The 26,942-nt window shown below is 47.0% G+C and overlaps 1 protein-coding gene across 9 annotated transcripts in view; it reads left to right on the forward strand.

Moving 5' to 3' along the window:
* LOC109882246 (receptor-type tyrosine-protein phosphatase F) overlaps nt 1-26,942 on the forward strand; it is a 195,715-nt gene that overhangs the window by 138,146 nt on the left and 30,627 nt on the right. For all 9 annotated transcript variants that reach the window (XM_031810278.1, XM_031810286.1, XM_031810285.1 and 6 more), the window contains 3 exons: nt 6,503-6,626; nt 7,266-7,441; nt 20,472-20,591. In XM_031810278.1, the coding sequence (XP_031666138.1) occupies nt 6,503-6,626; nt 7,266-7,441; nt 20,472-20,591 (420 nt within the window). The remainder of the gene's footprint in view (nt 1-6,502; nt 6,627-7,265; nt 7,442-20,471; nt 20,592-26,942) is intronic.

The raw sequence follows: 26,942 nt of genomic DNA on the forward strand, positions 1-26,942 counted from the left end.
CTCCTTATCTCTCCTCCCCTTACCCCCCCCCCCTCTCCTCTCCTCTCCTTCTCTCTCCTCCTCCCTCCTCTCCTCTCCAGTGTGTCAGAGAGAGTTGTACTGGTTAGGCGCTGTCTCTCTTGTTTACAACAAGTTGTCCGTCTAGCATGCCCGCTCTCCGCTGTTTTCTCAAAACGTGTTGAACGTCCGTGACATGTTTTGACTGCAGGTAGGCGGCTGACAGACAAGCTGGCTGTGTTGTGGTGCTCGTCAGTGATTCCATGTAAATGATCTCTCACTACCGGGCTGTTTACGCCTCAGCTCCGTAACAGACTCGCTTTGTTTACTGAGGGAGGAGAAAAGTTGTGGAAGTTTCAGTGGAACATTTCTTCGTATCATCCTCTGAGGAAAAGGTTTAAATGGCCTTCATCAGAATGGACGATACCCAGTATTACAGTATACACATTAGAATGGGAGGAGACAGAGTATTACAGTGTACACATTAGAATGGGAGGAGACAGAGTATTACAGTATACGCATTAGAATGGGAGGAGACAGAGTATTACAGTATACACATTATGTCACGACTCCTACCGAAGGTGGCTCCCCTTCCTGTTCGGGTGGCGCTCGGCGTCACCGGCCTACTAGCTGCCGCTAATCCTTTTCTGTTTATTGGTTTCACCTGTTTGTGTTTTAGGCTGATTAGTCTGGCTTTATTTACCGGTAGGCATGCCTGCTTTTTGTCACGTGCCGAATACAACAGGTGTAGGCCTTACCTTGAAATGCTTACTTACAAGCCCTTAACCAACAGGTGTAGGCCTTACCTTGAAATGCTTACTTACAAGCCCTTAACCAGCAATACAGATTTAAGAAACATTTGAGTTAAGAATTTTTATACTAAATTAACTCAATTAAAAGATAAAAAGAACAAACGAGAGCAACAATAAAATAACAATGTGGAGGTTATATACAGGGTGTACCGGTACAGAGTCAGTGTGGAGGCTATATACAGGGGGTACCAGTACAGAGTCAATGTGGAGGTTATATACAGGGGGTACCGGTACAGAGTCAATGTGGAGGCTATATACAGGGGGTACCGGTACAGAGTCAATGTGGAGGTTATATACAGGGGGTACCGGTACAGAGTCAATGTGGAGGCTATATACAGGGGGTACCGGTACAGAGTCAATGTGGAGGTTATATACAGGGGGTACCGGTACAGAGTCAATGTGGAGGCTATATACAGGGGGTTCCGGTACAGAGTCAATGTGGAGGTTATATACAGGGGGTACCGGTACAGAGTCAATGTGGAGGCTATATACAGGGGGTACTGGTACAGAGTCAATGTGGAGGTTATATACAGGGGGTACCGGTACAGAGTCAATGTGGAGGCTATATACAGGGGGTACCGGTACAGAGTCAGTGTGGAGACTATATACAGGGGGTACCGGTACAGAGTCAATGTGGAGGTTATATACAGGGGGCACCGGTACAGAGTCAATGTGGAGGCTATATACAGGGGGTACCGGTACAGAGTCAATGTGGAGACTATATACAGGGGGTACCGGTACAGAGTCAATGTGGAGACTATATACAGGGGGTACCGGTACAGAGTCAGTGTGGAGACTATATACAGGGGGTACCGGTACAGAGTCAATGTGGAGGCTATATACAGGGGGTACCGGTACAGAGTCAATGTGGAGGCTATATACAGGGGGTACCGGTACAGAGTCAATGTGGAGGTTATATACAGGGGGTACCGGTACAGAGTCAATGTGGAGGCTATATACAGGGGGTACCGGTACAGAGTCAATGTGGAGGTTATATACAGGGGGTACTGGTACAGAGTCAATGTGGAGACTATATACAGGGGGTACCGGTACAGAGTCAATGTGGAGTTTATATACAGGGGGTACCGGTACAGAGTCAATGTGGAGGTTATATACAGGGGGTACCGGTACAGAGTCAATGTGGAGGCTATATACAGGGGGTACCGGTACAGAGTCAATGTGGAGGTTATATACAGGGGGTACCAGTACAGAGTCAATGTGGAGGCTATATACAGGGGGTACCAGTACAGAGTCAATGTGGAGGCTATATACAGGGGGTACCGGTACAGAGTCAATGTGGAGGCTATATACAGGGGGTACCAGTTCAGAGTCAATGTGGAGGCTATATACAGGGGGTACCGGTACAAAGTCAATGTGGAGGCTATATACAGGGGGTACCGGTACAGAGTCAATGTGGAGGTTATATACAGGGGGTACCGGTACAGAGTCAATGTGGAGGCTATATACAGGGGGTACCGGTACAGAGTCAATGTGGAGGCTATATACAGGGGGTACCGGTACAGAGTCAATGTGGAGGTTATATACAGGGGGTACCGGTACAGAGTCAATGTGGAGGCTATATACAGGGGGTACCGGTACAGAGTCAATGTGGAGGCTATATACAGGGGGTACCGGTACAGAGTCAATGTGGAGGTTATATACAGGGGGTACCAGTACAGAGTCAATGTGGAGGCTATATACAGGGGGTACCAGTACAGAGTCATGTGGAGGCTATATACAGGGGGTACCGGTACAGAGTCAATGTGGAGGCTATATACAGGGGGTACCAGTTCAGAGTCAATGTGGAGGCTATATACAGGGGGTACCGGTACAGAGTCAATGTGGAGGCTATATACAGGGGGTACCGGTACAGAGTCAATGTGGAGGTTATATACAGGGGGTACCGGTACAGAGTCAATGTGGAGGCTATATACAGGGGGTACCGGTACAGAGTCAATGTGGAGGCTATATACAGGGGGTACCGGTACAGAGTCAATGTGGAGGCTATATACAGGGGGTACCGGTACAGAGTCAATGTGGAGGCTATATACAGGGGGTACCGGTACAGAGTCAATGTGGAGACTATATACAGGGGGTACCGGTACAGAGTCAATGTGGAGACTATATACAGGGGGTACCGGTACAGAGTCAATGTGGAGACTATATACAGGGTGTACCGGTACAGAGTCAATGTGGAGACTATATACAGGGGTACCGGTACAGAGTCAATGTGGAGGTTATATACAGGGGGTACCGGTACAGAGTCAGTGTGGAGACTATATACAGGGGGTACCGGTACAGAGTCAATGTGGAGACTATATACAGGGGGTACCGGTACAGAGTCAATGTGGAGGTTATATACAGGGGGTACCGGTACAGAGTCAATGTGGAGACTATATACAGGGGGTACCGGTACAGAGTCAATGTGGAGACTATATACAGGGGGTACCGGTACAGAGTCAATGTGGAGACTATATACAGGGGTACCGGTACAGAGTCAATGTGGAGGTTATATACAGGGGGTACCGGTACAGAGTCAGTGTGGAGGTTATATACAGGGGGCACCGGTACAGAGTCAATGTGGAGGCTATATACAGGGGGTACCGGTACAGAGTCAATGTGGAGGCTATATACAGGGGGTACCGGTACAGAGTCAATGTGCAGGCTATATACAGTGTGTACCTGTGTTGTTATATAGGATGTATAGTCCTAGACCTGTGTTGTTGTATAGGATGTATAGTCCTAGACCTGTGTTGTTGTAAAGGATGTATAGTCCTAGACCTGTGTTGTTGTAAAGGATGTATAGTCCTAGACCTGTGTTGTTGTATAGTCCTAGACCTGTGTTGTTGTATAGGTTGTATAGTCATTGACCTGTGTTGTTGTATAGGATGTATAGTCCTAGACCTGTGTTGTTATATAGGATGTATAGTCCTAGACCTGTGTTGTTGTATAGGATGTATAGTCCTAGACCTGTGTTGTTGTATAGGATGTATAGTCCTAGACCTGTGTTGTTGTAAAGGATGTATAGTCATTGACCTGTGTTGTTGTATAGGATGTATAGTCCTAGACCTGTGTTGTTGTATAGGATGTATAGTCCTAGACCTGTGTTGTTGTATAGGATGTATAGTCCTAGACCTGTGTTGTTGTATAGGATGTATAGTCCTAGACCTGTGTTGTTGTAAAGGATGTATAGTCCTAGACCTGTGTTGTTGTATAGGATGTATAGTCCTAGACCTGTGTTGTTGTATAGGATGTATAGTCCTAGACCTGTGTTGTTGTATAGGTTGTATAGTCATTGACCTGTGTTGTTGTATAGGTGGGGTTGTCGGTCAATTTGCATATTTTCCTCTAAGTACACATGTGGAACTGCATTGAAAATAATTGTTATTTTTGGTTTCAAATCATTTTGAAATGTTGGTCTCAATGCCACACATTGGCCCCTTTATTTATAGAAACACCCGTCCCCTGATTCTTTATTTATAGAAACACCCATATCCTGATTCTTTATATATAGAAACACCCATATCCTGATTCTAGATTTATAGAAAGACCCATATCCTGATTCTTTATTTATAGAAACACCCATATCCTGATTCTAGATTTATAATAAGACCAATATCCTGATTCTAGATTTATAGAAAGACCCATATCCTGATTCTAGATTTATAGAAAGACCCATATCCTGATTCTAGATTTATAGAAAGACCCATATCCTGATTCTAGATTTATAGAAAGACCCGTATCCTGATTCTAGATTTATAAGAAGACCCATATCCTGATTCTAGATTTATAGGAAGACCCGTATCCCGATTCTAGATTTATAGAAACACCCATATCCTGATTCTAGATTTATAGAAAGACCCATATCCTGATTCTAGATTTATAGAAAGACCCATATCTTGATTCTAGATTTATAGAAAGACCCATATCCTGATTCTGTCAGAAACACTTCTACGGTGTCCAATCAGCTTGCACCTTCTACTATTCCCAGAATAGTATTTTTAATTCCTGAATTTAAATTGTATTTTATTAAACCTTTATTTAACTAGGCAAGTCAAATAAGACACATTCTTATTTACAACGACGGCCTACCCCGGCCCTAACCCTGGACGACGCTGGGGCCAATTGTGCGCCGCCCTATGGGACTCCCAATCAGGGCCGGTTGTGATACAGCCTGGATGAACTATCTCAATTAGAATCTCAATTAGAATCTCCTGTTCGGTCTGATTGACATGAAATATGTATAACTTTTTTTTTTCGCGCTAATATTTTGCAACCACATCCTAGAAAGACCCTTCTTCAATTTGATTTGGGAGTAACAGATTAGACCTCGAGGTAATGTCTCTGGGACACTTAAACAGAAGTGGCCTTACTGGTAATTCAACTATGGGAAGGTAATAGACAGGTCTTTGTAGTAAGACTAATGGACTGATGCAGTGTGTTAGTCCTAACCCGGGGTCGGAGGGAAGGTGAACAGCTGGGTGATTGATGGACATGGTGCCGGTGTGAGCCTGTTGGATCAATGCACAACAACGAGTGACTGTGTGACATTATCGAGTGGCGGGGGGGAGGCTGTCGCTGTATCACCCAGACATCAATAGAGGGTGGGAGGAAAGGGTAGATGGAGAGAGATAGAGAAAGAGGGCGACAGCAAGAGAGAGAGAAGGTTAAAGAAGTTTTTTAAAATTAATTAATGTATTTTTACTTACTGTGAAGTCAGCAACGGTAGTAACTCAATATGGCCGCCCCGGGGGAGTGGCTGAGGAGCCTGTAGCTTGACTGCCTTTATTTATCTTGGAATACCTGGTGATGTATAACCTACCCTCTGTGATAGCCTGAGAACTTAATGTCTCTTTCCCTCTCTCTCTCTCTGTCCATCTCTCTCTTTCTCTCTCTGTCCATCTCTCTTTCTCTCTCTGTCCATCTCTCTCTCTCTCTGTCCATCTCTCTCTTTCTCTCTGTCCATCTCTCTCTCTCTCTCTCCCTGTCCATCTCTCTCTCTCTCTCTGTCCATCTCTCTCTCTCTCTCTCTCTTTCTCTCTCTCTCTCTCTCTCTCTCTCTCTCTCTCTCTCTCTCTCTCTGTCCATCTCTCTCTTTCTCTCTCTCTTTCTCTCTCTCTCTCTCTCTCTTTCCCTCTCTCTCTCTCTGTCCATCTCTCTCTTTCTCTCTCTGTCCATCTCTCTTTCTCTCTCTGTCCATCTCTCTCTCTCTCTCTGACCATCTCTCTCTTTCTCTCTCTGTCCATCTCTCTTTCTCTCTCTGTCCATCTCTCTCTTTCTCTCTGTCCATCTCTCTCTCTCTCTCTCCCTGTCCATCTCTCTCTCTCTCTCTCTCTGTCCATCTCTCTCTCTCTTTCTCTCTCTCTCTCTCTCTCTCTCTCTCTCTCTCTCTCTCTCTGTCCATCTCTCTCTCTCTCTCTCTGTCCATCTCTCTCTCTCTGTCCATCTCTCTCTCTCTCTCTCTCTCTCTGTCCATCTCTCTCTCTGTCCATCTCTCTCTCTCTGTCCATCTCCATCTCTCTCCCTGTCATCTCAATCTCTCTTTCTTTACGCTCTCTTCCTCCCTCCCTCTTTCCCTTCCTCTCTCTCCTCTCTGTTCTCTCTCTCCTCTCTCTCTCCTCTCTCTCCTCTCTCTCTCCTCTCTCTCTCTCTCTCTCTCCTCCTCTCTCTCCTCTCTCTCCTCTCTCCATCAGTCCATAGATCCTGCCCAGCAGTTCACCTGGGAGAATTCCAACATGGAGGTGAACAAACCAAAGAACCGCTATGCTAATGTCATCTCATACGACCACTCAAGAGTCGTCCTGACGTCTGTTGATGGTGAGTAGCTCCTCAGCCTAGTTGATAACATCTCAATAGACTTTTCAGACACCATTCACTCACTGTCAGACTCCGGTATAACATGGCATCCTTCATTCACCCCTGTAGTAAAAGGTTTGAAGCTCCAACAGCCACTCAGTCACCTCAACTTCTCTGGAAATACGGTATCTCAATTATTCTGTATCTCATGCCCTCTCCCATCCCTCCATACCCTCTCCCCTCCCTCCCTCCCTCCATGCCCTCTCCCCTCCATGCCCTCTCCCCTCCCTCCATACCCCCTCCCCTCCCACCATACCCCCTCCTCTCCCACCATACCCTCTCCCCTCCCTCCATGCCCTCTCCCCTCCCTCCATGCCCTCTCCCCTCCCTCCATGCCCTCTCCCCTCCCTCCATGCCCTCTCCCCTCCCTCCCTCCCTCCATGCCCTCTCCCCTCCCTCCATGCCCTCTCCCCTCCCTCCCTCCATGCCCTCTCCCCTCCCTCCCTCCATGCCCTCTCGCCTCCCTGCCCTCTCCCCTCCCTCCATGCCCTCTCGCCTCCATGCCCTCTCCCCTCCCTCCATGCCCTCTCCCCTCCCTCCATGCCCTCTCCCCTCCCTCCATGCCCTCTCCCCTCCCTCCATGCCCTCTCTCTCTCTCAGCTGTTCCTGGTAGTGACTACATCAACGCCAACTACATAGACGGCTACAGGAAACAGAATGCCTACATCGCTACGCAGGGCCCTCTTCCCGAGACCCTCAGTGACTTCTGGAGGATGGTGTGGGAGCAGAGGGCTCACACTATCGTCATGATGACACGACTGGAGGAGAAGTCACGCGTGAGTACAATGCCTCTGGCCACGTGTACTGTAGTAAACACCGCAGGTCTCACGGTACGACCATCACTTCCAGGAGATGTCCCTCTTGCTGTACTCCTGTAACAATATAGCAATATGGCTGTCTTGTTATTGTTGTTGTCCATTGTTTGTCTTACTTTGAAGACCTGATCTATGAGTCACTCCTCAGGCCTTTGGACCGCTGTCAGTCCTAACAGCCCCCCCCCCCCCCCTCTCCCCTCCCTCCCTCCATGCCCTCTCCCCTCCCTCCCTCCATGCCCTCTCCCCTCCCTCCATGCCCTCTCCCCTCCCTCCATGCCCTCTCCCCATGCACTCTCCCCTCCCTCCATGCCCTCTCCCCTCCCTCCATGCCCTCCCTCCATGCCCTCTCCCCTCCCTCCATGTCCTCTCCCCTCCCTCCATGTCCTCTCCCCTCCCTCCATGTCCTCTCCCCTCCCTCCATGCCCTCTCCCCTCCCTCCATACCCTTTGTCTTACTTTGAAGACCTGATCTATGAGTCACTCCTCAGGCCTTTGGACCGCTGTCAGTCCTAACAGCCCCCCCCCCCCCCCCTCCCCTCCCCATACTGTCATGCTTTACATACTGTTGACAGAGCAGGCTCTTTCTGACTCCTTGAACTTCCTATATAATACCTTGACCTTGACCTGGCCCAGATCACATGACAAGTCACATGACAGGTCCTGTAGTCAACAACGTCCCTTCTGCTCTTCTCTGATTTTATTTTGTGTTACCATGAGTCAGCTGTGACAGAGATACCCTACCCTGTCTCAGACACAGTCCTGAAAACCACCCTGCTGGCCTGCATCAGCTATGACAGAGATACCCTACCCTGTCTCAGACACAGTCCTGACAACCACCCTGCTGGCCTGCATCAGCTGTGACAGAGATACCCTATCCTGTCTCAGACACAGTCCTGACAACCACCCTGCTGGCCTGCATCAGCTGTGACAGAGATACCCTACCCTGTCTCAGACACAGTCATGACAACCACCCTGCTGGCCTGCATCAGCTATGACAGAGATACCCTACCCTGTCTCAGACACAGTCCTGACAACCACCCTGCTGGCCTGCATCAGCTATGACAGAGATACCCTACCCTGTCTCAGACACAGTCCTGACAACCACCCTGCTGGCCGCATCAGCTATGACAGAGATACCCTACCCTGTCTCAGACACAGTCCTGACAACCACCCTGCTGGCCTGCATCAGCTATGACAGAGATACCCTACCCTGTCTCAGACACAGTCCTGACAACCACCCTGCTGGCCTGCATCAGCTGTGACAGAGATACCCTACCCTGTCTCAGACACAGTCCTGACATCCACCCTGCTGGCCTGCATCATCTGTGACAGAGATACCCTACCCTGTCTCAGACACAGTCCTGACAACCACCCTGCTGGCCTGCATCAGCTGTGACGGAGATACCCTACCCTGTCTCAGACACAGTCCTGACAACCACCCTGCTGGCCTGCATCAGCTGTGACAGAGATACCCTACCCTGTCTCAGACACAGTCCTGACAACCACCCTGCTGGCCTGCATCAGCTGTGACAGAGATACCCTACCCTGTCTCAGACACAGTCCTGACAACCACCCTGCTGGCCTGCATCAGCTGTGACAGAGATACCCTACCCTGTCTCAGACACAGTCCTGACAACCACCCTGCTGGCCTGCATCAGCTGTGACAGAGACCCTACCCTGTCTCAGACACAGTCCTGACAACCACCCTGCTGGCCTGCATCAGCTGTGACAGAGATACCCTACCCTGTCTCAGACACAGTCCTGACAACCACCCTGCTGGCCTGCATCAGCTGTGACAGAGATTCCCTACCCTGTCTCAGACACAGTCCTGACAACCACCCTGCTGGCCTGCATCAGCTGTGACAGATACCCTACCCTGTCTCAGACACAGTCCTGACAACCACCCTGCTGGCCTGCATCAGCTGTGACAGAGATACCCTACCCTGTCTCAGACACAGTCCTGACAACCACCCTGCTGGCCTGCATCAGCTATGACAGACATACCCTACCCTGTCTCAGACACAGTCCTGACATCCACCCTGCTGGCCTGCATCAGCTGTGACAGAGATACCCTACCCTGTCTCAGACACAGTCCTGACAACCACCCTGCTGGCCTGCATCAGCTGTGACAGAGATAGCCTACCCTGTCTCAGACACAGTCCTGACAACCACCCTGCTGGCCTGCATCAGCTGTGACAGAGATAGCCTACCCTGTCTCAGACACAGTCCTGACAACCACCTTGCTGGCCTGCATCAGCTGTGACAGAGATAGCCTACCCTGTCTCAGACACAGTCCTGACAACCACCTTGCTGGCCTGCATCAGCTGTGACAGAGATACCCTACCCTGTCTCAGACACAGTCATGACAACCACCCTGCTGGCCTGCATCAGCTATGACAGAGACCCTACCCTGTCTCAGACACAGTCCTGACAACCACCCTGCTGGCCTGCATCAGCTGTGACAGAGATACCCTACCCTGTCTCAGACACAGTCCTGACATCCACCCTGCTGGCCTGCATCAGCTGTGACAGAGACCCTACCCTGTCTCAGACACAGTCCTGACAACCACCCTGCTGGCCTGCATCAGCTATGACAGACATACCCTACCCTGTCTCAGACACAGTCCTGACAGCCACCCTGCTGGCCTTCATCAGCTGTGACAGAGATAGCCTACCCTGTCTCAGACACAGTCCTGACAACCACCCTGCTGGCCTGCATCAGCTGTGACAGAGATAGCCTACCCTGTCTCAGACACAGTCCTGACAACCACCTTGCTGGCCTGCATCAGCTGTGACAGAGATAGCCTACCCTGTCTCAGACACAGTCCTGACAACCACCTTGCTGGCCTGCATCAGCTGTGACAGAGATACCCTACCCTGTCTCAGACACAGTCCTGACAACCACCCTGCTGGCCTGCATCAGCTGTGACAGAGATACCCTACCCTGTCTCAGACACAGTCATGACAACCACCCTGCTGGCCTGCATCAGCTGTGACAGAGAGACCCTACCCTGTCTCAGACACAGTCCTGACAACCACCCTGCTGGCCTGCATCATCTGTGACAGAGATACCCTACCCTGTCTCAGACACAGTCCTGACAACCACCCTGCTGGCCTGCATCAGCTGTGACAGAGATACCCTACCCTGTCTCAGACACAGTCCTGACATCCACCCTGCTGGCCTGCATCAGCTGTGACAGAGATACCCTACCCTGTCTCAGACACAGTCCTGACAATCCACCCTGCTGGCCTGCATCAGCTGTGACAGAGATACCCTACCCTGTCTCAGACACAGTCCTGACAACCACCCTGCTGGCCTGCATCAGCTGTGACAGAGATACCCTACCCTGTCTCAGACACAGTCCTGACATCCACCCTGCTGGCCTGCATCATCTGTGACAGAGATACCCTACCCTGTCTCAGACACAGTCCTGACAACCACCCTGCTGGCCTGCATCAGCTATGACAGAGATACCCTACCCTGTCTCAGACACAGTCCTGACAACCACCCTGCTGGCCTGCATCAGCTGTGACAGAGATACCCTACCCTGTCTCAGACACAGTCCTGACATCCACCCTGCTGGCCTGCATCAGCTATGACAGACATACCCTACCCTGTCTCAGACACAGTCCTGACAGCCACCCTGCTGGCCTTCATCAGCTGTGACAGAGATAGCCTACCCTGTCTCAGACACAGTCCTGACAACCACCCTGCTGGCCTGCATCAGCTGTGACAGAGATAGCCTACCCTGTCTCAGACACAGTCCTGACAACCACCTTGCTGGCCTGCATCAGCTGTGACAGAGATAGCCTACCCTGTCTCAGACACAGTCCTGACAACCACCTTGCTGGCCTGCATCAGCTGTGACAGAGATACCCTACCCTGTCTCAGACACAGTCCTGACAACCACCCTGCTGGCCTGCATCAGCTGTGACAGAGATACCCTACCCTGTCTCAGACACAGTCATGACAACCACCCTGCTGGCCTGCATCAGCTGTGACAGAGAGACCCTACCCTGTCTCAGACACAGTCCTGACAACCACCCTGCTGGCCTGCATCATCTGTGACAGAGATACCCTACCCTGTCTCAGACACAGTCCTGACAACCACCCTGCTGGCCTGCATCAGCTGTGACAGAGATACCCTACCCTGTCTCAGACACAGTCCTGACATCCACCCTGCTGGCCTGCATCAGCTGTGACAGAGATACCCTACCCTGTCTCAGACACAGTCCTGACAATCCACCCTGCTGGCCTGCATCAGCTGTGACAGAGATACCCTACCCTGTCTCAGACACAGTCCTGACAACCACCCTGCTGGCCTGCATCAGCTGTGACAGAGATACCCTACCCTGTCTCAGACACAGTCCTGACATCCACCCTGCTGGCCTGCATCATCTGTGACAGAGATACCCTACCCTGTCTCAGACACAGTCATGACAACCACCCTGCTGGCCTGCATCAGCTGTGACAGAGAGACCCTACCCTGTCTCAGACACAGTCCTGACATCCACCCTGCTGGCCTGCATCATCTGTGACAGAGATACCCTACCCTGTCTCAGACACAGTCCTGACATCCACCCTGCTGGCCTGCATCAGCTGTGACAGAGATACCCTACCCTGTCTCAGACACAGTCCTGACAACCACCCTGCTGGCCTGCATCAGCTGTGACAGAGATACCCTACCCTGTCTCAGACACAGTCCTGACAACCACCCTGCTGGCCTGCATCAGCTGTGATGCCGTAGAAAGAACATTACTCCGGTTCTGTGCCTGTGCAGTAGAGAGATGCTTCCAGACTGAGATAATAGAAGACATGTAAAACAGACAGAGATAATAGAGGACATGTAAAACAGACAGAGATAATAGAAGACATGTAAAACAGACAGAGATAATAGAAGACATGTAAAACAGACAGAGATAATAGAAGACATGTAAAACAGACAGAGATAATAGAAGACATGTAAAACAGACAGAGATAATAGAAGACATGTAAAACAGACAGAGATAATAGAAGACATGTAAAACAGACAGAGGCAGATAATGAGGCTGTAGAGGTGAAGGTCAGATAGAAGATAGGAGAGACAGAGATAACAGAGGACATGTAAAACAGACAGACAGATAATGAGGCTGTAGAGGTGAAGGTCAGATAGAAGATAGGAGAGACAGAGATAACAGAGGACATGTAAAACAGACAGACAGATAATGAGGCTGTAGAGGTGAAGGTCAGATAGAAGATAGGAGAGACAGAGATAACAGAGGACATGTAAAACAGACAGACAGATAATGAGGCTGTAGAGGTGAATGTCAGATAGAAGATAGGAGAGACAGAGATAATAGAGGACATGTAAAACAGACAGAGATAATAAAGGACAGAGGACATGTAAAACAGGTAGATAGAACAGCATCCGTGTGACTCAGAGTCTGACAGAGGAGGCTTCAGTCACTCAAACACTAGGGGGGTGTGGTGACGTGTGTCTCTGAGGGGGTCTGTTTGTGGCAGTGTGGGAACAGAGATGGAGGATAGAGGTGTCTGGCTTGTTGTTTACATCCTCTGGACTGAGAGACACAATGATCTCTGTCTGGACTGAGAGACACAATGATCTCTGTCTGAACTGAGAGACACAATGATCTCTGTCTGAACTGAGAGACACAATGATCTCTGTCTGGACAGAGAGACACAATGATCTCTGTCTGAGCTGAGCGACACAATGATCTCTGTCTGAACTGAGAGACACAATGATCTCTGTCTGAACTGAGAGACACAATGATCTCTGTCTGAACTGAGAGACACAATGATCTCTGTCTGAACTGAGAGACACAATGATCTCTGTCTGAACTGAGAGACACAATGATCTCTGTCTGAACTGAGAGACACAATGATCTCTGCCTGAACTGAGAGACACAATGATCTCTGTCTGAACTGAGAGACACAATGATCTCTGTCTGAACTGAGAGACACAATGATCTCTGTCTGAACTGAGAGACACAATGATCTATGTCTGAACTGAGAAACACAATGATCTCTGTCTGAACTGAGAGACATAATGATCTCTGTCTGAACTGAGAGACACAATGATCTCTGTCTGGACTGAGAGACATAATGATCTCTGTCTGAACTGAGAGACATAATGATCTCTGTCTGAACTGAGAGACACAATGATCTCTGTCTGGACTGAGAGACATAATGATCTCTGTCTGAACTGAGAGACACAATGATCTCTGTCGGAACTGAGAGACACAATGATCTCTGTCTGAACTGAGAGACACAATGATCTCTGTCTGGACTGAGAGACACAATGATCTCTGTCTGAACTGAGAGACACAATGATCTCTGTCTGAACTGAGAGACACAATGATCTCTGTCTGAACTGAGAGACACAATGATCTCTGTCTGAACTGAGAGACACAATGATCTCTGTCTGAACTGAGAGACACAATGATCTCTGTCTGAACTGAGAGACACAATGATCTCTGTCTGAACTGAGAGACACAATGATCTCTGTCTGAACTGAGAGACACAATGATCTCTGTCTGACTGAGAGACACAATGATCTCTGTCTGAACTGAGAGACACAATGATCTCTGTCTGAACTGAGAGACACAATGATCTCTGTCTGAACTGAGAGACACAATGATCTCTGTCTGAACTGAGAGACACAATGATCTCTGTCTGAACTGAGAGACACAATGATCTCTGTCTGAACTGAGAGACACAATGATCTCTGTCTGAACTGAGAGACACAATGATCTCTGTCTGAACTGAGAGACACAATGATCTCTGTCGGAACTGAGAGACACAATGATCTCTGTCTGAACTGAGAGACATAATGATCTCTGTCTGAACTGAGAGACACAATGATCTCTGTCTGAACTGAGAGACATAATGATCTCTGTCTGAACTGAGAGACACAATGATCTCTGTCTGAACTGAGAGACACAATGATCTCTGTCTGAACTGAGAGACACAATGATCTGTCTGAACTGAGAGACACAATGATCTCTGTCTGAACTGAGAGACATAATGATCTCTGTCTGAACTGAGAGACACAATGATCTCTGTCTGAACTGAGAGACACAATGATCTCTGTCTGAACTGAGAGACACAATGATCTCTGTCTGAACTGAGAGACAGGGAAATGTCTGTTTTACAGGAGAGAGTATTTTCGTAGAAAAGATTGGCCTCTTCTATCTGGTACTGCATCCAAATGTCAGCTCTCCTGTTGTCTACACAGTTTCTGTCTGGTTAAGATAGCAGTACTGTTGTTACCTCCTTCCTCCTCCCTTCCTCTCTCTCTTCCTCCTTCCTCTTTCCCTCCCTCTTCATGTATCCCAAATCGATGACCGAGTGTATCCTAGTGGCCTTTTAGCAAGTCGGCATTTTCAACAGGCTTTCCATTGACTTTGACCTTCTGTTTGGAGACAACAACATGCTCTGTGCCTTTGCCCGTCCCGATTGGAACCCTATTGTAGTGCACTACCTAAAGCAGGTTACCATTTGGGGCTCGGCCACCGTCTGTCTGTGTTCTCGCTATGCTCTGAAGAAGATTGGATCTGAATGGCACATTGAAGATAATGTGTACTGTTTCAGACTGTCCGTGTACGTGACGAGGTTGTTTCTGGTCCTCTAAATCTGTTATTTCATGGTGTATAAAACAGACTTGGGGTTTATCTAGTATTTATAAAAATGTGTTGTTTGGATCCTGAATTGATAGCCGGGGAGTTATTCACGACAATCCCTGGGTAATCTGTTAACGGTTCCATTTTAATTATCAATGCGTATCCACCGTCCCACGACGCAGCTAGGCAATTCATAAACGTAATCTCCCCTGAAAAAGGTTTTAGCTTATAACGGACGACCAGTCCGTTTGGATAGCAACCATGCCAGTAGAATGGATGACCAGTCCATTTGGATAGCAACCATGCCAGTAGAATGGATGACCAGTCCATTTGGATAGCAACCATGCCAGTAGAATGGATGACCAGGCCGTTTGGATAGCAACCATGCCAGTAGAATGGATTACCAGTCCGTTTGGATAGCAACCATGCCAGTAGAATGGATGACCAGTCCGTTTGGATAGCAACCATGCCAGTAGAATGGATGACCAGGCCGTTTGGATAGCAACCATGCCAGTAGAATGGATGACCAGGCCGTTTGGATAGCAACCATGCCAGTAGAATGGATGACCAGGCCGCTTGGATAGCAACCATGCCAGTAGAATGGATGACCGGGCCGTTTGGATAGCAACCATGCCATATATATATATATATAAATACAGTTGAAGTCTGAAGTTTACATACACCTTAGCCAAATACATTTAAACTCAGTTTTTCACAATTCCTGACATTTAGTCCTAGTAAAAATTCCCCGTCTTAGGTCAGTTAGGATCACCACTTTATTTTAAGAATGTGAAATGTCAGAATAATAGTAGAGAGAATTATTCATTTCAGCTTTTATTTCTTTCATCACATTTCCAGTGGGTCAGAAGTTTACATACACTCAATAATTATTTGGTAACTTTGCCTTTAAATTGTTTAACCTGGGTCAAACTTTTTGGGTAGCCTTCCACAAGCTTCCCACAATAAGTTGGGTGAATTTTGTCCCATTCCTCCTGACAGAGCTGGTGTAACTGAGTCAGGTTTGTAGGTCTTCTTGCTCGCACACGCTTTTTCAGTTCTGCCCACAAATGTTCTATTGGATTGAGGTCAGGGCTTTGTGATGGCCACTCCAATACCTTGACTTTGTTGTCCTTAAGCCATTTTGCCACAACTTTGGAAGTATGCTTGAGGTCATTGTCCATTTGGAAGACCCATTTGCGACCAAGCTTTAACTTCCTGACTGATGTCTTGAGATGTTGCTTCAATATATCCACATCATTTTCCAACCTCATGATGCCATCTATTTTGTGAAGTGCACCAGTCCCTCCTGCAGCAAAGCACCCCCACAGCATGATGCTGCCACCCCCGTGCTTCACGTTTGGGATAGTGCTCTTCGGCTTGCAAGCCTCCCCCTTTTTCCTCCAAACATAACGATGGTCATTATGGCCAAACAGTTCTATTTTTGTTTCATCAGACCAGAGGACAATTCTTCAAAAAATACGATCTTTGTCCCCATGTTCAGTTGCAAACTGTAGTCTGGCTTTTTTATGGCGGTTTTGGAGCAGTGGCTTCTTCCTTGCTGAGTGGCCTTTCAGGTTATATCGATATAGGACTCGTTTTTACTGTGGATATAGATACTTTTGTACCTGTTTCCACCAGCATCTTCACAAGGTCCTTTGCTGTTGTTCTGGGATTGATTTGCACTTTTCACACCAAAGTACGTTCATCTCTAGGAGACAGAATGCGTCTCCTTCCTGAGCGGTATGACGGCTGCGTGGTCCCATGTTGTTTATACGTTCCCATGGTGTTTATTGTTTGTACAGATGAACGTGTTACCTTCAGGCGTTGGAAATTTCTCCCAAGGATGAACCAGACTTGTGGAGGTCTACAATTTGTTTTCTGAGGTTTTGGCTGATTTATTTGGATTTTTCCATGATGTCAAGCAAAGAGGCACTGAGTTTGATGGTAGGCCTTGAAATACATCCACAGGTACACCTCCAATTGACTCAAATGATGTCAATTAGCCTATCAGAAGATTCTAAAGCCATGGCATCATTTTCTGGAATTTTCCAGGCAGTTTAAAGGCACAGTCAACTTGTATGTAAACTTCTGACCCACTGGAATTGTGATACAGTGAATTATAAGTGAAATAATCTGTCTGTAAACAATTGTTGGGAAAATGACTTGTGTCATACACAAAGTAGATGTCCTAACCGACTTGCCAAAACTATAGTTTGTTAACAATAAATCTGTGGAGTGGTTGACAAACAAATTTTAATGACTCCAACATAAGTGTATGTAAACTTCCGACTTCAACTGTATATATATATATATATATGTGTATGTTTTTTGGTAAACGATTTTTAAAGCCCCACCCACGGCTGTTTCCTCTGCTTCGCGTCGGGTTTTAAAACAGTCCTTAGCCGTTAATGTTAGCCTTAACGTTAGCCTTAACGTTAGCCTTAACGTTATCACACAACAACCTCAGCGTTCTCATGTCTTATTGCTTAATTGTTTGTTCCTTTCAAGCTTGATCGAGCTTCAAATCAAATGGTGTTCGTCACGTACACAGTCGACAGCAGGTATAAATGGTGCAGTGAAATGCTTACGTGCCTTACTGCCTCAACACTACAGTACATAATGAGGAAGTAGTGTATAGTAGTTAACTGATAAGGACACAAAAGGGAAAGGGGGAATACCTAGTCAGTTGTACAACTGAATGCATTCAACTGAAATATGTCTTCTGAATTTAAACCCAACACCCTCTGAATCAGAGAGGTGCAGGGGAGCTGCCATAATTAACATCCACGTCATCGACGCCCAGGGGAACAGTGGGTTAACTGCCTTGTTCAGGGGCAGAACGACACATTTTTTACCTTGTCAGCTCGGGGATTTGGTTACTGGCACAGCTCTCCTACTCACTGAGCTACCTGCCGCCCCACACAATAGGATATACAGTATAAACTGTGAATGTGTCAACTATGACTTTATTTACAATTATAACAAAACACTTGTGTTTACTGCTCTAATTACATTGGTTAAGAGTTTATAATATATATATATATATATATATTATATAGCAATAAGGCACCTCAGGGGTTTTGTGGTATATGGCCAATATACCACGGCTAAGGGCTGTGTCCAGGTACTCTGCATTGCGTAAGAACAGGTCTTATTGGTTTATTGGTATTTATATTTATTATGGATCCCCATTAGTTCCTGCAAAGGAGACAGCTACTCTTCCTGGGGTTTATTATGGATCCCCATTAGTTCCTGCCAAGGAAACAGCTACTCTTCCTGGGGTTTATTATGGATCCCCATTAGTTCCTGCCAAGGAAACAGCTACTCTTCCTGGGGTTTATTATGGATCCCCACTAGTTCCTGTCAAGGCAGCAGCTACTCTTCCTGGGGTTTATTATGGATCCCCATTAGTTCCTACCAAGGCAGCAGCTACTCTTCCTGGGGTTTATTATGGATCCCCATTAGTTCCTGCCAAGACAGCAGCTACTCTTCCTGGGGTTTATTATGGATCCCCATTAGTTCCTGCCAAGGCAGCAGCTACTCTTCCTTGGGTTTATTATGGATCCCCATTAGTTCCTGCCAAGACAGCAGCTACTCTTCCTGGGGTTTATTATGGATCCCCATTAGTTCCTACCAAGGCAGCAGCTACTCTTCCTGGGTTCCAGCATCAGTTATATACAATTGAAAATATAACATGACACTTTTCACAACACATTCGGTGTGTTCCCTCAGACTACTCTACTATCACATATCTACAACACATTCGGTGTGTTCCCTCAGACCACAACTCTACTACCACATGTCTACAACACATTAAGTGTGTTCCCTCAGACCACTACTCTACTACCACATATCTACAACACATTCGGTGTGTTCCCTCAGACTACTCTACTATCACATATCTACAATACAAAATCCATGTGAATGTGTGTGTAGAGTGTGTGTGTCTCTTCACAGTCTCCGCTGTTCCATAAGGTGTATTTTTATCCGTTTTTTTAATCTGATTCTACTGCTTAGCCACATACCACACCTCCTCGTTCCTCATTGCTGAATTATAGAGTGGTTGTATCACAACCGGCTGTGATTGGGAGTCCCATAGGGCGGCGCACAATTGGCCCAGCATCGACCCGGGTTTGGCCGGTGGAGGCCGTCATGGTAAATAAGAATTTGTTCTTAATAACTGACTTACTTACTTAAATAAAGGTAAAAAAATAAATATATATATATATTTTTAAGTTGAATCTGCAAAAGACTCCAGTGTTGGCTAGGAGCTACGAGCTAAGAGCTAGGAGCTATGAGCTACGAGCTAGGCGCTACGAGCTAGCAACAAGGTGACCGTTATGTGTTTTACGCCAACTTGCCTGAGCCAATGTCAAACTCTGCCTAATGGAGCCAACGTCAAACTCTGTCTAATAGAGCCAACGTCAAACTCTGCCTAATAGAGCCAACGTCAAACTCTGTCTAATGGAGCCAACGTCAAACTCTGCCTAATAGAGCCAACGTCAAACTCTGCCTAATAGAGCCAACGTCAAACTCTGCCTAATGGAGCCAACGTCAAACTCTGCCTAATGGAGCCAACGTCAAACTCTGCCTAATGGAGCCAACGTCAAACTCTGCCTAATGGAGCCAACGTCAAACTCTGCCTAATGGAGCCAACGTCAAACTCTGCGTATCTGTTACTCCGGTATTGAAAAGGAAAATAACACAGGTGTGGATAGATGTTGTGTCAGGTCGGGGTCTGTGTGTATCTGTCATGTTATATAGTTGTGGCCCCTAGCATTTAGCCCTTACCTCTCTAACGTCAGGCTTGGTAGAGGGGAAGGTTTGTCCCACAGACTGATGTGTCCAGGTGGTCACTCCTGCTGTCTCCCTCTAGGCTGCCGTCACTGGATGAATTAGACACATAACAGCACCTTGTACCCTATGTCGTTGTAGTGCACTATATATAGGGAATAGGGTGCCATTTTGGAACACGTTACATTTATGTCATAACCCAGAACAGAATTCTGGGTAGTGGGTAGCAGACATTTTCCACAAAATGGTCTCCGAAGCGAACGTAAACGACGGATGCTGATGATCCAACCAGCTATTACCTTGTTGATAATAAAACAGTCTGTCTGGATAGAATGTTCCGCCTGTTCCATTGAGGGACAGTGGAGCTGCTGAGGCTTCAAGAGGCTTTGGAGAGATATTGGGCAATATTATCTGTTACTGCGATGCCTTTATACCCTGTCTCACCAGCGTACCACATTGTTGTGCATTGGGCCAGGAGTTTTCCCTAGGAAAGACTCCCAAACTCCAGTGTATGATATTTAGAGAAGCATGAGGTCAAACTCTGGACCCAACTGATTGTGTTCTTCCTCCTCTACCAGGTGAAGTGTGACCAGTACTGGCCTGTCAGAGGGACAGAGACCTATGGTATGATACAGGTCAGCATGTTGGATACTGTGGAGCTGGCTACCTACAGCGTACGCACCTTCGCTCTCTACAAGGTAAGGGACTCTCATTCTGTCTCTCTCATTCTGTCTCTCTCATTCTCTCTCTGTCTCTCTCTCTCTGTCTGTCGATCTCTCTCACTCGATCTCTGTGTCTCTCTCTCTCTCTCTGTCTGCCTGTCTCACTCATTCTGTCTCTCTCATTCTGTCTCTCTCATTCTCTCTCTGTCTCTCTCTCTCTGTCTGTTGATCTCTCTCACTCGATCTCTGTGTGTCTCTCTCTCTCTCTGTCTGCCTGTCTCACTCGATCTGTCTCTCTCTTTCAATTCAATTCAATTTCAAGGGGCTTTATTGGCATGGGAAACGTGTTAACATTGCCAAAGCAAGTGAGGTAGATAATATACAAAAGTGAAATAAACAAATTCTTTGTGGATCTGTGTAATCTGAGGGAAATATGTGTCTCTAATATGGTCATACATTGGACAGGAGGTTAGGAGTTGCAGCTAAGTTTCCACCTCATTTTGTGGGCAGTGTGTCCATAGCCTGTCTTCTCTTGAGAGCCATGTCTGCCTACGGTGGCCTTTCTCAATGGCAAGGCTATGCTCACTGAGTCTGTACATAGTCAAAGCTTTGCTTAAGTTTGGGTCAGTCACAGTGGTCAGGTATTCTGCCGCTGTGTACTCTCTGTTTAGGGCCAAATAGCATTCTAGTTTGCTCTGTTTTTTTGTTAATTTTTTCCAATGTGTCAAGTAATTATCTTTTTAGTTTTCTCATGATTCGGTTGGGTCTAATTGTGTTGCTGTCCTGGGGCTCTGTGGGGTGTGTTTGTGTTTGTGAACAGCGCCCCAGGACCAGCTTGCTTAGGGAACTCTTCTCCAGGTTCAGCTCTCTGTAGGTGATGGCTTTGTTATGGAAGGTTTGGGAATCGCTTCCTTTTAGGTGGTTGTAGAATTTAATGGCTCTTTTCTGGATTTTGATAATTAGTGGGTATCGGCCTAATTCTGCTCTGCATGCATTATTTGGTGTTCTACGTTGTACATGGAGGATATTTTTGCAGAATTCTGCATACAGAGTCTGAATTTGGTGTTTGTCCCATTTTGTGAAGTCTTGGTTGGTGAGCGGATCCCAGAACTCACAGCCATAAAGGGCAATGGGCTCTATGACTGATTCAAGTATTTTTAGCCAGATCCTAATTGGTATGTTGAATTATATGTTCCTTTTGATGGTGTTGAAGGCCCTTCTTGCCTTGTCTCTCAGCTCGTTCACAGCTTTGTGGAAGTTACCTGTGGTGCTGATGTTTAGGCCGAGGTATGTATAGTTTTTTGTGTGCTCTAGGGAAATGGTGTCTAAATGGAATTTGTAATTGTGGTCCTGGCGACTGGACCTTTTTTGGAACACCATTATTTTTGTCTTACTGAGATTTACTGTCAGGGCCCAGGTCTGACAGAATCTGTGCAGAATATCTAGGTGCTGCTGTAGGCCCTCCTTGGTTGGTGACAGAAGCACCAGATCATCAGCAAACAGTAGACATTTGACTTCAGATTCTTCTAGGGTGAGGCCGGGTGTGCAGACTTTTCTAGTGCCCGCGCCAATTCGTTGATATATATGTTGAAGAGGGTGGGGCTTAAGCTGCATCCCTGTCTCACCCCATGACCCTGTGTGAAGAAATTTGTGTGACCCTCATGCCAGATTGAGGCTTTTTTGAAATCATGAAGGCATGAGAAGACTTTGCCTTTGTTTTGGTTTGTTTGGTTGTCAATTAGGGTGTGCAGGGTGAATACATGGTCTGTTGTACGGTAATTTGACATTTGCTCAGTACATTGTTTTCATTGAGGAAATGTATGAGTCTGCTGTTAATGATAATGCAGAGGATTTTCCCAAGGTTACTGTTGACACATATCCCACGGTAGTTATTGGGGTCAAATTTGTCTCCTCTATTGTGGATTGGGGTGATCAGTCCTTGGTTCCAAATATTGGGGAAGATGCCAGAGCTAAGGAGGATGTTAAAGAGTTTTAGTATTGCCAATTGGAATTTGTTGTCTGTACATTTGATCATTTCATTAAGGATACCATCAACACCACATGGCTTTTTGGGTTGGAGGGTTTTTATTTTGTCCTGTAGCTCATTCAAGGTAATTGGAGAATCCAGTGGGTTCTGGAATCCAGTGGGTTCTGGTCTTTAATAGTTGATTCTAAGATCTGTATTTGATCCTGTATATGTTTTTGCTCTTTATTCTTTGTTATAGAGCCATAAAGATTGGAGAAGTGGTTTACCCAGACATCTCTATTTTGGATAGATAATTATTTGTGTTGTTCGTGTTGTTGTTGCTGATGTCTGACGTGCTGTTCCTTCTTTTTCCGTAGTGTATTTCTGTATTGTTTTAGTGATTCACCATAGTGAAGGCGTAGACTGAGGTTTTCCGGGTCTCTATGTTTTTGGTTGGACAGGTTTCTCAATTTCTTTCTTCGGTTTTTGCATTCTTCATCAAAACATTTGTCATTGTTGTTTTCTTCGATTTTATATTTGAGATTTTTAGATTTGATAGGGAAGGTGAGAGGTCAAATATACTGTTAAGATTTTCTACTGCCAAGTTAACACCTTCACTATTACAGTGGAACGTTTTACCCAGGAAATTGTCTAAAAGGCATTGAATTTTTTGTTGCCTAATTGTTTTTTGGTAGGTTTCCAAACTGAATTTTTCCATCTATAGCATTTCTTAATGTTACTCAGTTCCTTTTGCTTTGATGCTTCATGATTGAGTATTGCTCTTTTCAAGTAGACTGTGATTTTGCTGTGGTCTGATGTGGGTGTCAGTGGGCTGACTGTGAACGCTCTGAGAGACTCTGGGTTGAGGTCAGTGATGAAGTAGTCTACAGTACTACTGCCAAGAGATGAGCTATAGGTGTACCTACCATAGGAGTCCCCTCGAAGCCTACCATTGACTATGTACATACCCAGCGTGCGACAGAGCTGCAGGAGTTGTGACCCGTTTTTGTTGGTTATGTTGTCATAGTTGTGCCTAGGGGGGCATATGTGAGAGGGAATGCTGTCACCTGCAGGCAGGTGTTTGTCCCCCTGTGTGCTGAGGGTGTCAGGTTCTTGTCCGGTTCTGGCATTTAGGTCGCCACAGACTAGTACATGTCCCTGGGCCTGGAAATGATTGATTTCCTCCTCCAGGATGGAAAAGCTGTCTTCATTAAAGTATGGGGATTCTAGTGGGGGGATATACACGTAGGAGGACAGGAGGACATTTTTCTCTGTTAAGATATTTTCCTTTTGAATTTCTAGCCAAATGTAAAATGTTCCTGTTTTGGTTAGTTTAATGGAGTGAGTTAGGTCTGCTCTATACCAAATTAGCATACCCCTGAGTCCCTTCCCTGTTTCACACCTGGTAGTCTGGTGGATGGGACTACCAGCTCTCTGTAACCCAGAGGGCAACCAGTGGGTCCATCTCCTCTATACCAGGTTTCTTGCAGGATGTCTGTATTACCGATTTCTTTGGTGAAGTCCAGGTTCCTGCTCTTTAGGCCAAAGGCAGATGACCTCAGGCCTGGGATATTCCAGGATGGTATAGTGAAGGCTTTGTGTTCCATAAAGTGTCCAATGTTGTTGGTCGTTTGGTTTGGCCGCAGGCCAGTAAGTGTGAGCAGAGCCTGCTGAGCATCTGGTACATGCCATTGGCTTGGGCTAGTGTAAGAGTGGGGGTTGGGCCTGTTTGCCCCCTCACTACCTGGGCGTATGTGTGACTTCCATGTTGAGGCCCTCTTTGCGGCGGTGGGGTGCATGGGGTGGGCAGGAGGGGCATAGGTCTGATCTGAGGGGGCCTAAATGGGGTGTGGGCATGGTTGACGTGGGAGGGGTGTTGATTTGTTGGGGTGTGGATGTGGCTGGGGGTGCTGTGGTCTGGATGTAAGTCCTCTTGGCGTGGGTCCTCTATGTGTTGGTCCAGGGGCTGGTCCCGCAGGTCTGGGAGAGTGTCTCGCTGGTCTGGGTGGGGTGTCTATTGATCTGTTGCTCCTGTGTGAAGTGTTGGGGATACGTTTGAGAGCGATGTCCTTTAGAGTCCGGGAAAAGGTGGGCACTGCTGCCTTGTAGAGGTGGACCTGATCATAGAGGCTGTTCAAGTCCAGGGTGGAGTGGTGGGCCAGGAAAACGTTTGGTTTTGAGGCACAGTCACGGGAAATACTTGCGTTTACCTGCTGTATTGTGGCAGGGTGGAAATCTTTTCATGGTAGCAGGGTGGAGATAACCACTTGTGCTTTGGGGAAAGTAGAGGAAGCCTTTTCAAGGCACAGTCACGGGAAATACTTGCGTTTACCCGCTGTATTGTGGCAGGGTGGAAATCTTTTCATGGTAGCAGGGTGGAGATAACCACTTGTGCTTTGGGGAAAGTAGAGGAAGCCTTTTCAATCACTCCCTTCAGTGCTGTGGCCACCCTTTCCTGCTGTGCTCTCAGGTCGTTTGTGCCTGTGTGTATTATTATGTGGCTGGGTGACCCTAGTTGGTCCTCAGAGAGAAGGTCTAGGGCGTGCTGGGTGTTTGGACACCAGAGTTTAGACACACTGTGTTTGGGAAAAAGGTTTTTTTCTTGTATATATTTCCCATTTGAGTCCATAAGTAGTACAATCTGTGTCTTGTGTTTGTCCTCAGTGGGTGTGGGGGGGGTTGTCAGAAGGGCTATCAGGGTGGCTGACAGGGGGGGTGCTCAGAGGGGGTGAGAGCCACTGGACTTGGGGTTTGTTAGAGATGAAATCCCAAATAAGACTCCACTGGAGAGGGCAGAGGAGCATCTAAATTCACTCTATGCAGCCCGGAGAAGCAAACGTGGAGTGTGTACACGCAAAATGAATGAAATAAAAGCCCTTCTTGTTGATGGAGGAAACATTGAAACTGTGGATGAGAGTCTTGAAGCTTTTGATGCTGTTCTCAATTACTTTAAGAATGCTCATGAATCTGAGCTAGAGCTGGTCACAGAGGAGGAACAGGAAATGAGAGCATTAACTATTATCAACCAAGAATGAGAACTTATGAACATTTCCTGAAAGAGGTGGAAATATGGAAAAAAATATGAAATTGAGCCACAAACGTTCATTGAACCACACGACAGCATTTCCAATGTGTCAAACACATCAAGTAAAACAAAGTATTCTAAGACTGCTTCCTCAGTGTCCTCTGCACGCCTAAAAGCTGAGGCAGAACGAGCAGCTCTACTAGCTCACCAAGCATCATTACAGAACAAGCATGCATTGGAACTGGAGAAGGCTCAACTGGAACCACAGAAAGCTCAACTGGAACAACAGAAAGCTCAACTGGAACAACAGAAAGCTCAACTGGAACAACAGAAAGCTCAACTGGAACAACAGAAAGCTCAACTGAATGTTAGGAGGGAAGAAATGGCACTGGAAACTGACATAGCAGCATATAATGCCAAACGGAAGGTCCTGGAGAGTGTTGAGTCAACTTCTCAATCCCAATGCTGTGGCAGCCCACTTACTAAGCCAAGAAGATGGAATGAACTCTTATTTTGAGAACCAGGAACCCGTGGTCTGTGAGGAACCTGAACCATCACCTGTTGAGTTTGCTGCATTAGGTGCAGTTCCAAAGACCCCACTACAAAGAGTTTTACAACAACCAACCACAAAGCCATCAAAACCTATTCAGAAAACAGTCATAAACCACACCCTTCAGCAGCCAACATCAAGGTCTAGCAATCAACACAGAATCAACACTGCGGGTATCAGCCATAATACCAGCCATGATAACCTCTCTACTGTCATGCAAAGGCAGAATGAAATTGCTGACCTCCTTGTACTACAGCACAAACTCTAAACTTTAGGCCATTCATGCGTGCATTTGAGCATGGTATAGAAGATAAGACAAGCTGTCACCAGGATAGGCTCTATTACCTGGAACAGGACACCTCTGGTCAGCCCAAGGATCTGGTCCGTAGTTGTCTGCATATGGAAGCCAGAAGAGGCTATGCAGAGGCTAAGAGGTTGTTAAAGGAACACTTTGGCAATGAAATCAAAGTCACCACTGCTTACATGGAAAAGGCATGGAACTGGACAAACATCAAACCAGATGATGGAAAGGGACTGGGTGGCTATGCACTCTATCTTAGAGGTTGCTGTAACGCTATGCAAGACCTACAGAACATGGAAGAGCTTAATCTTCCCTCCAACATAAAGTTGATCATGTCAAAACTTCCCTACAAACTAAGGGAATAATGGAGGTCTACGGCATGTGATATTTTAGAGAGAAGCCACCAGAGGGCCCAGTTCAGTTCAGTGACCTTGTGATGTTCATGGAAAAACAGGCCAAAACACTGCAGGATCCGTTGTACGGAGATATTCAAGATCCCCTGACCAACAAAAAGTGTTTTTAAACCAAAACAGAAGCTGACTTTA

Source organism: Oncorhynchus kisutch, linkage group LG30 (genome assembly GCF_002021735.2).
Source record: "Oncorhynchus kisutch isolate 150728-3 linkage group LG30, Okis_V2, whole genome shotgun sequence".
Classification (NCBI taxonomy): Eukaryota; Metazoa; Chordata; class Actinopteri; order Salmoniformes; family Salmonidae; genus Oncorhynchus; species Oncorhynchus kisutch.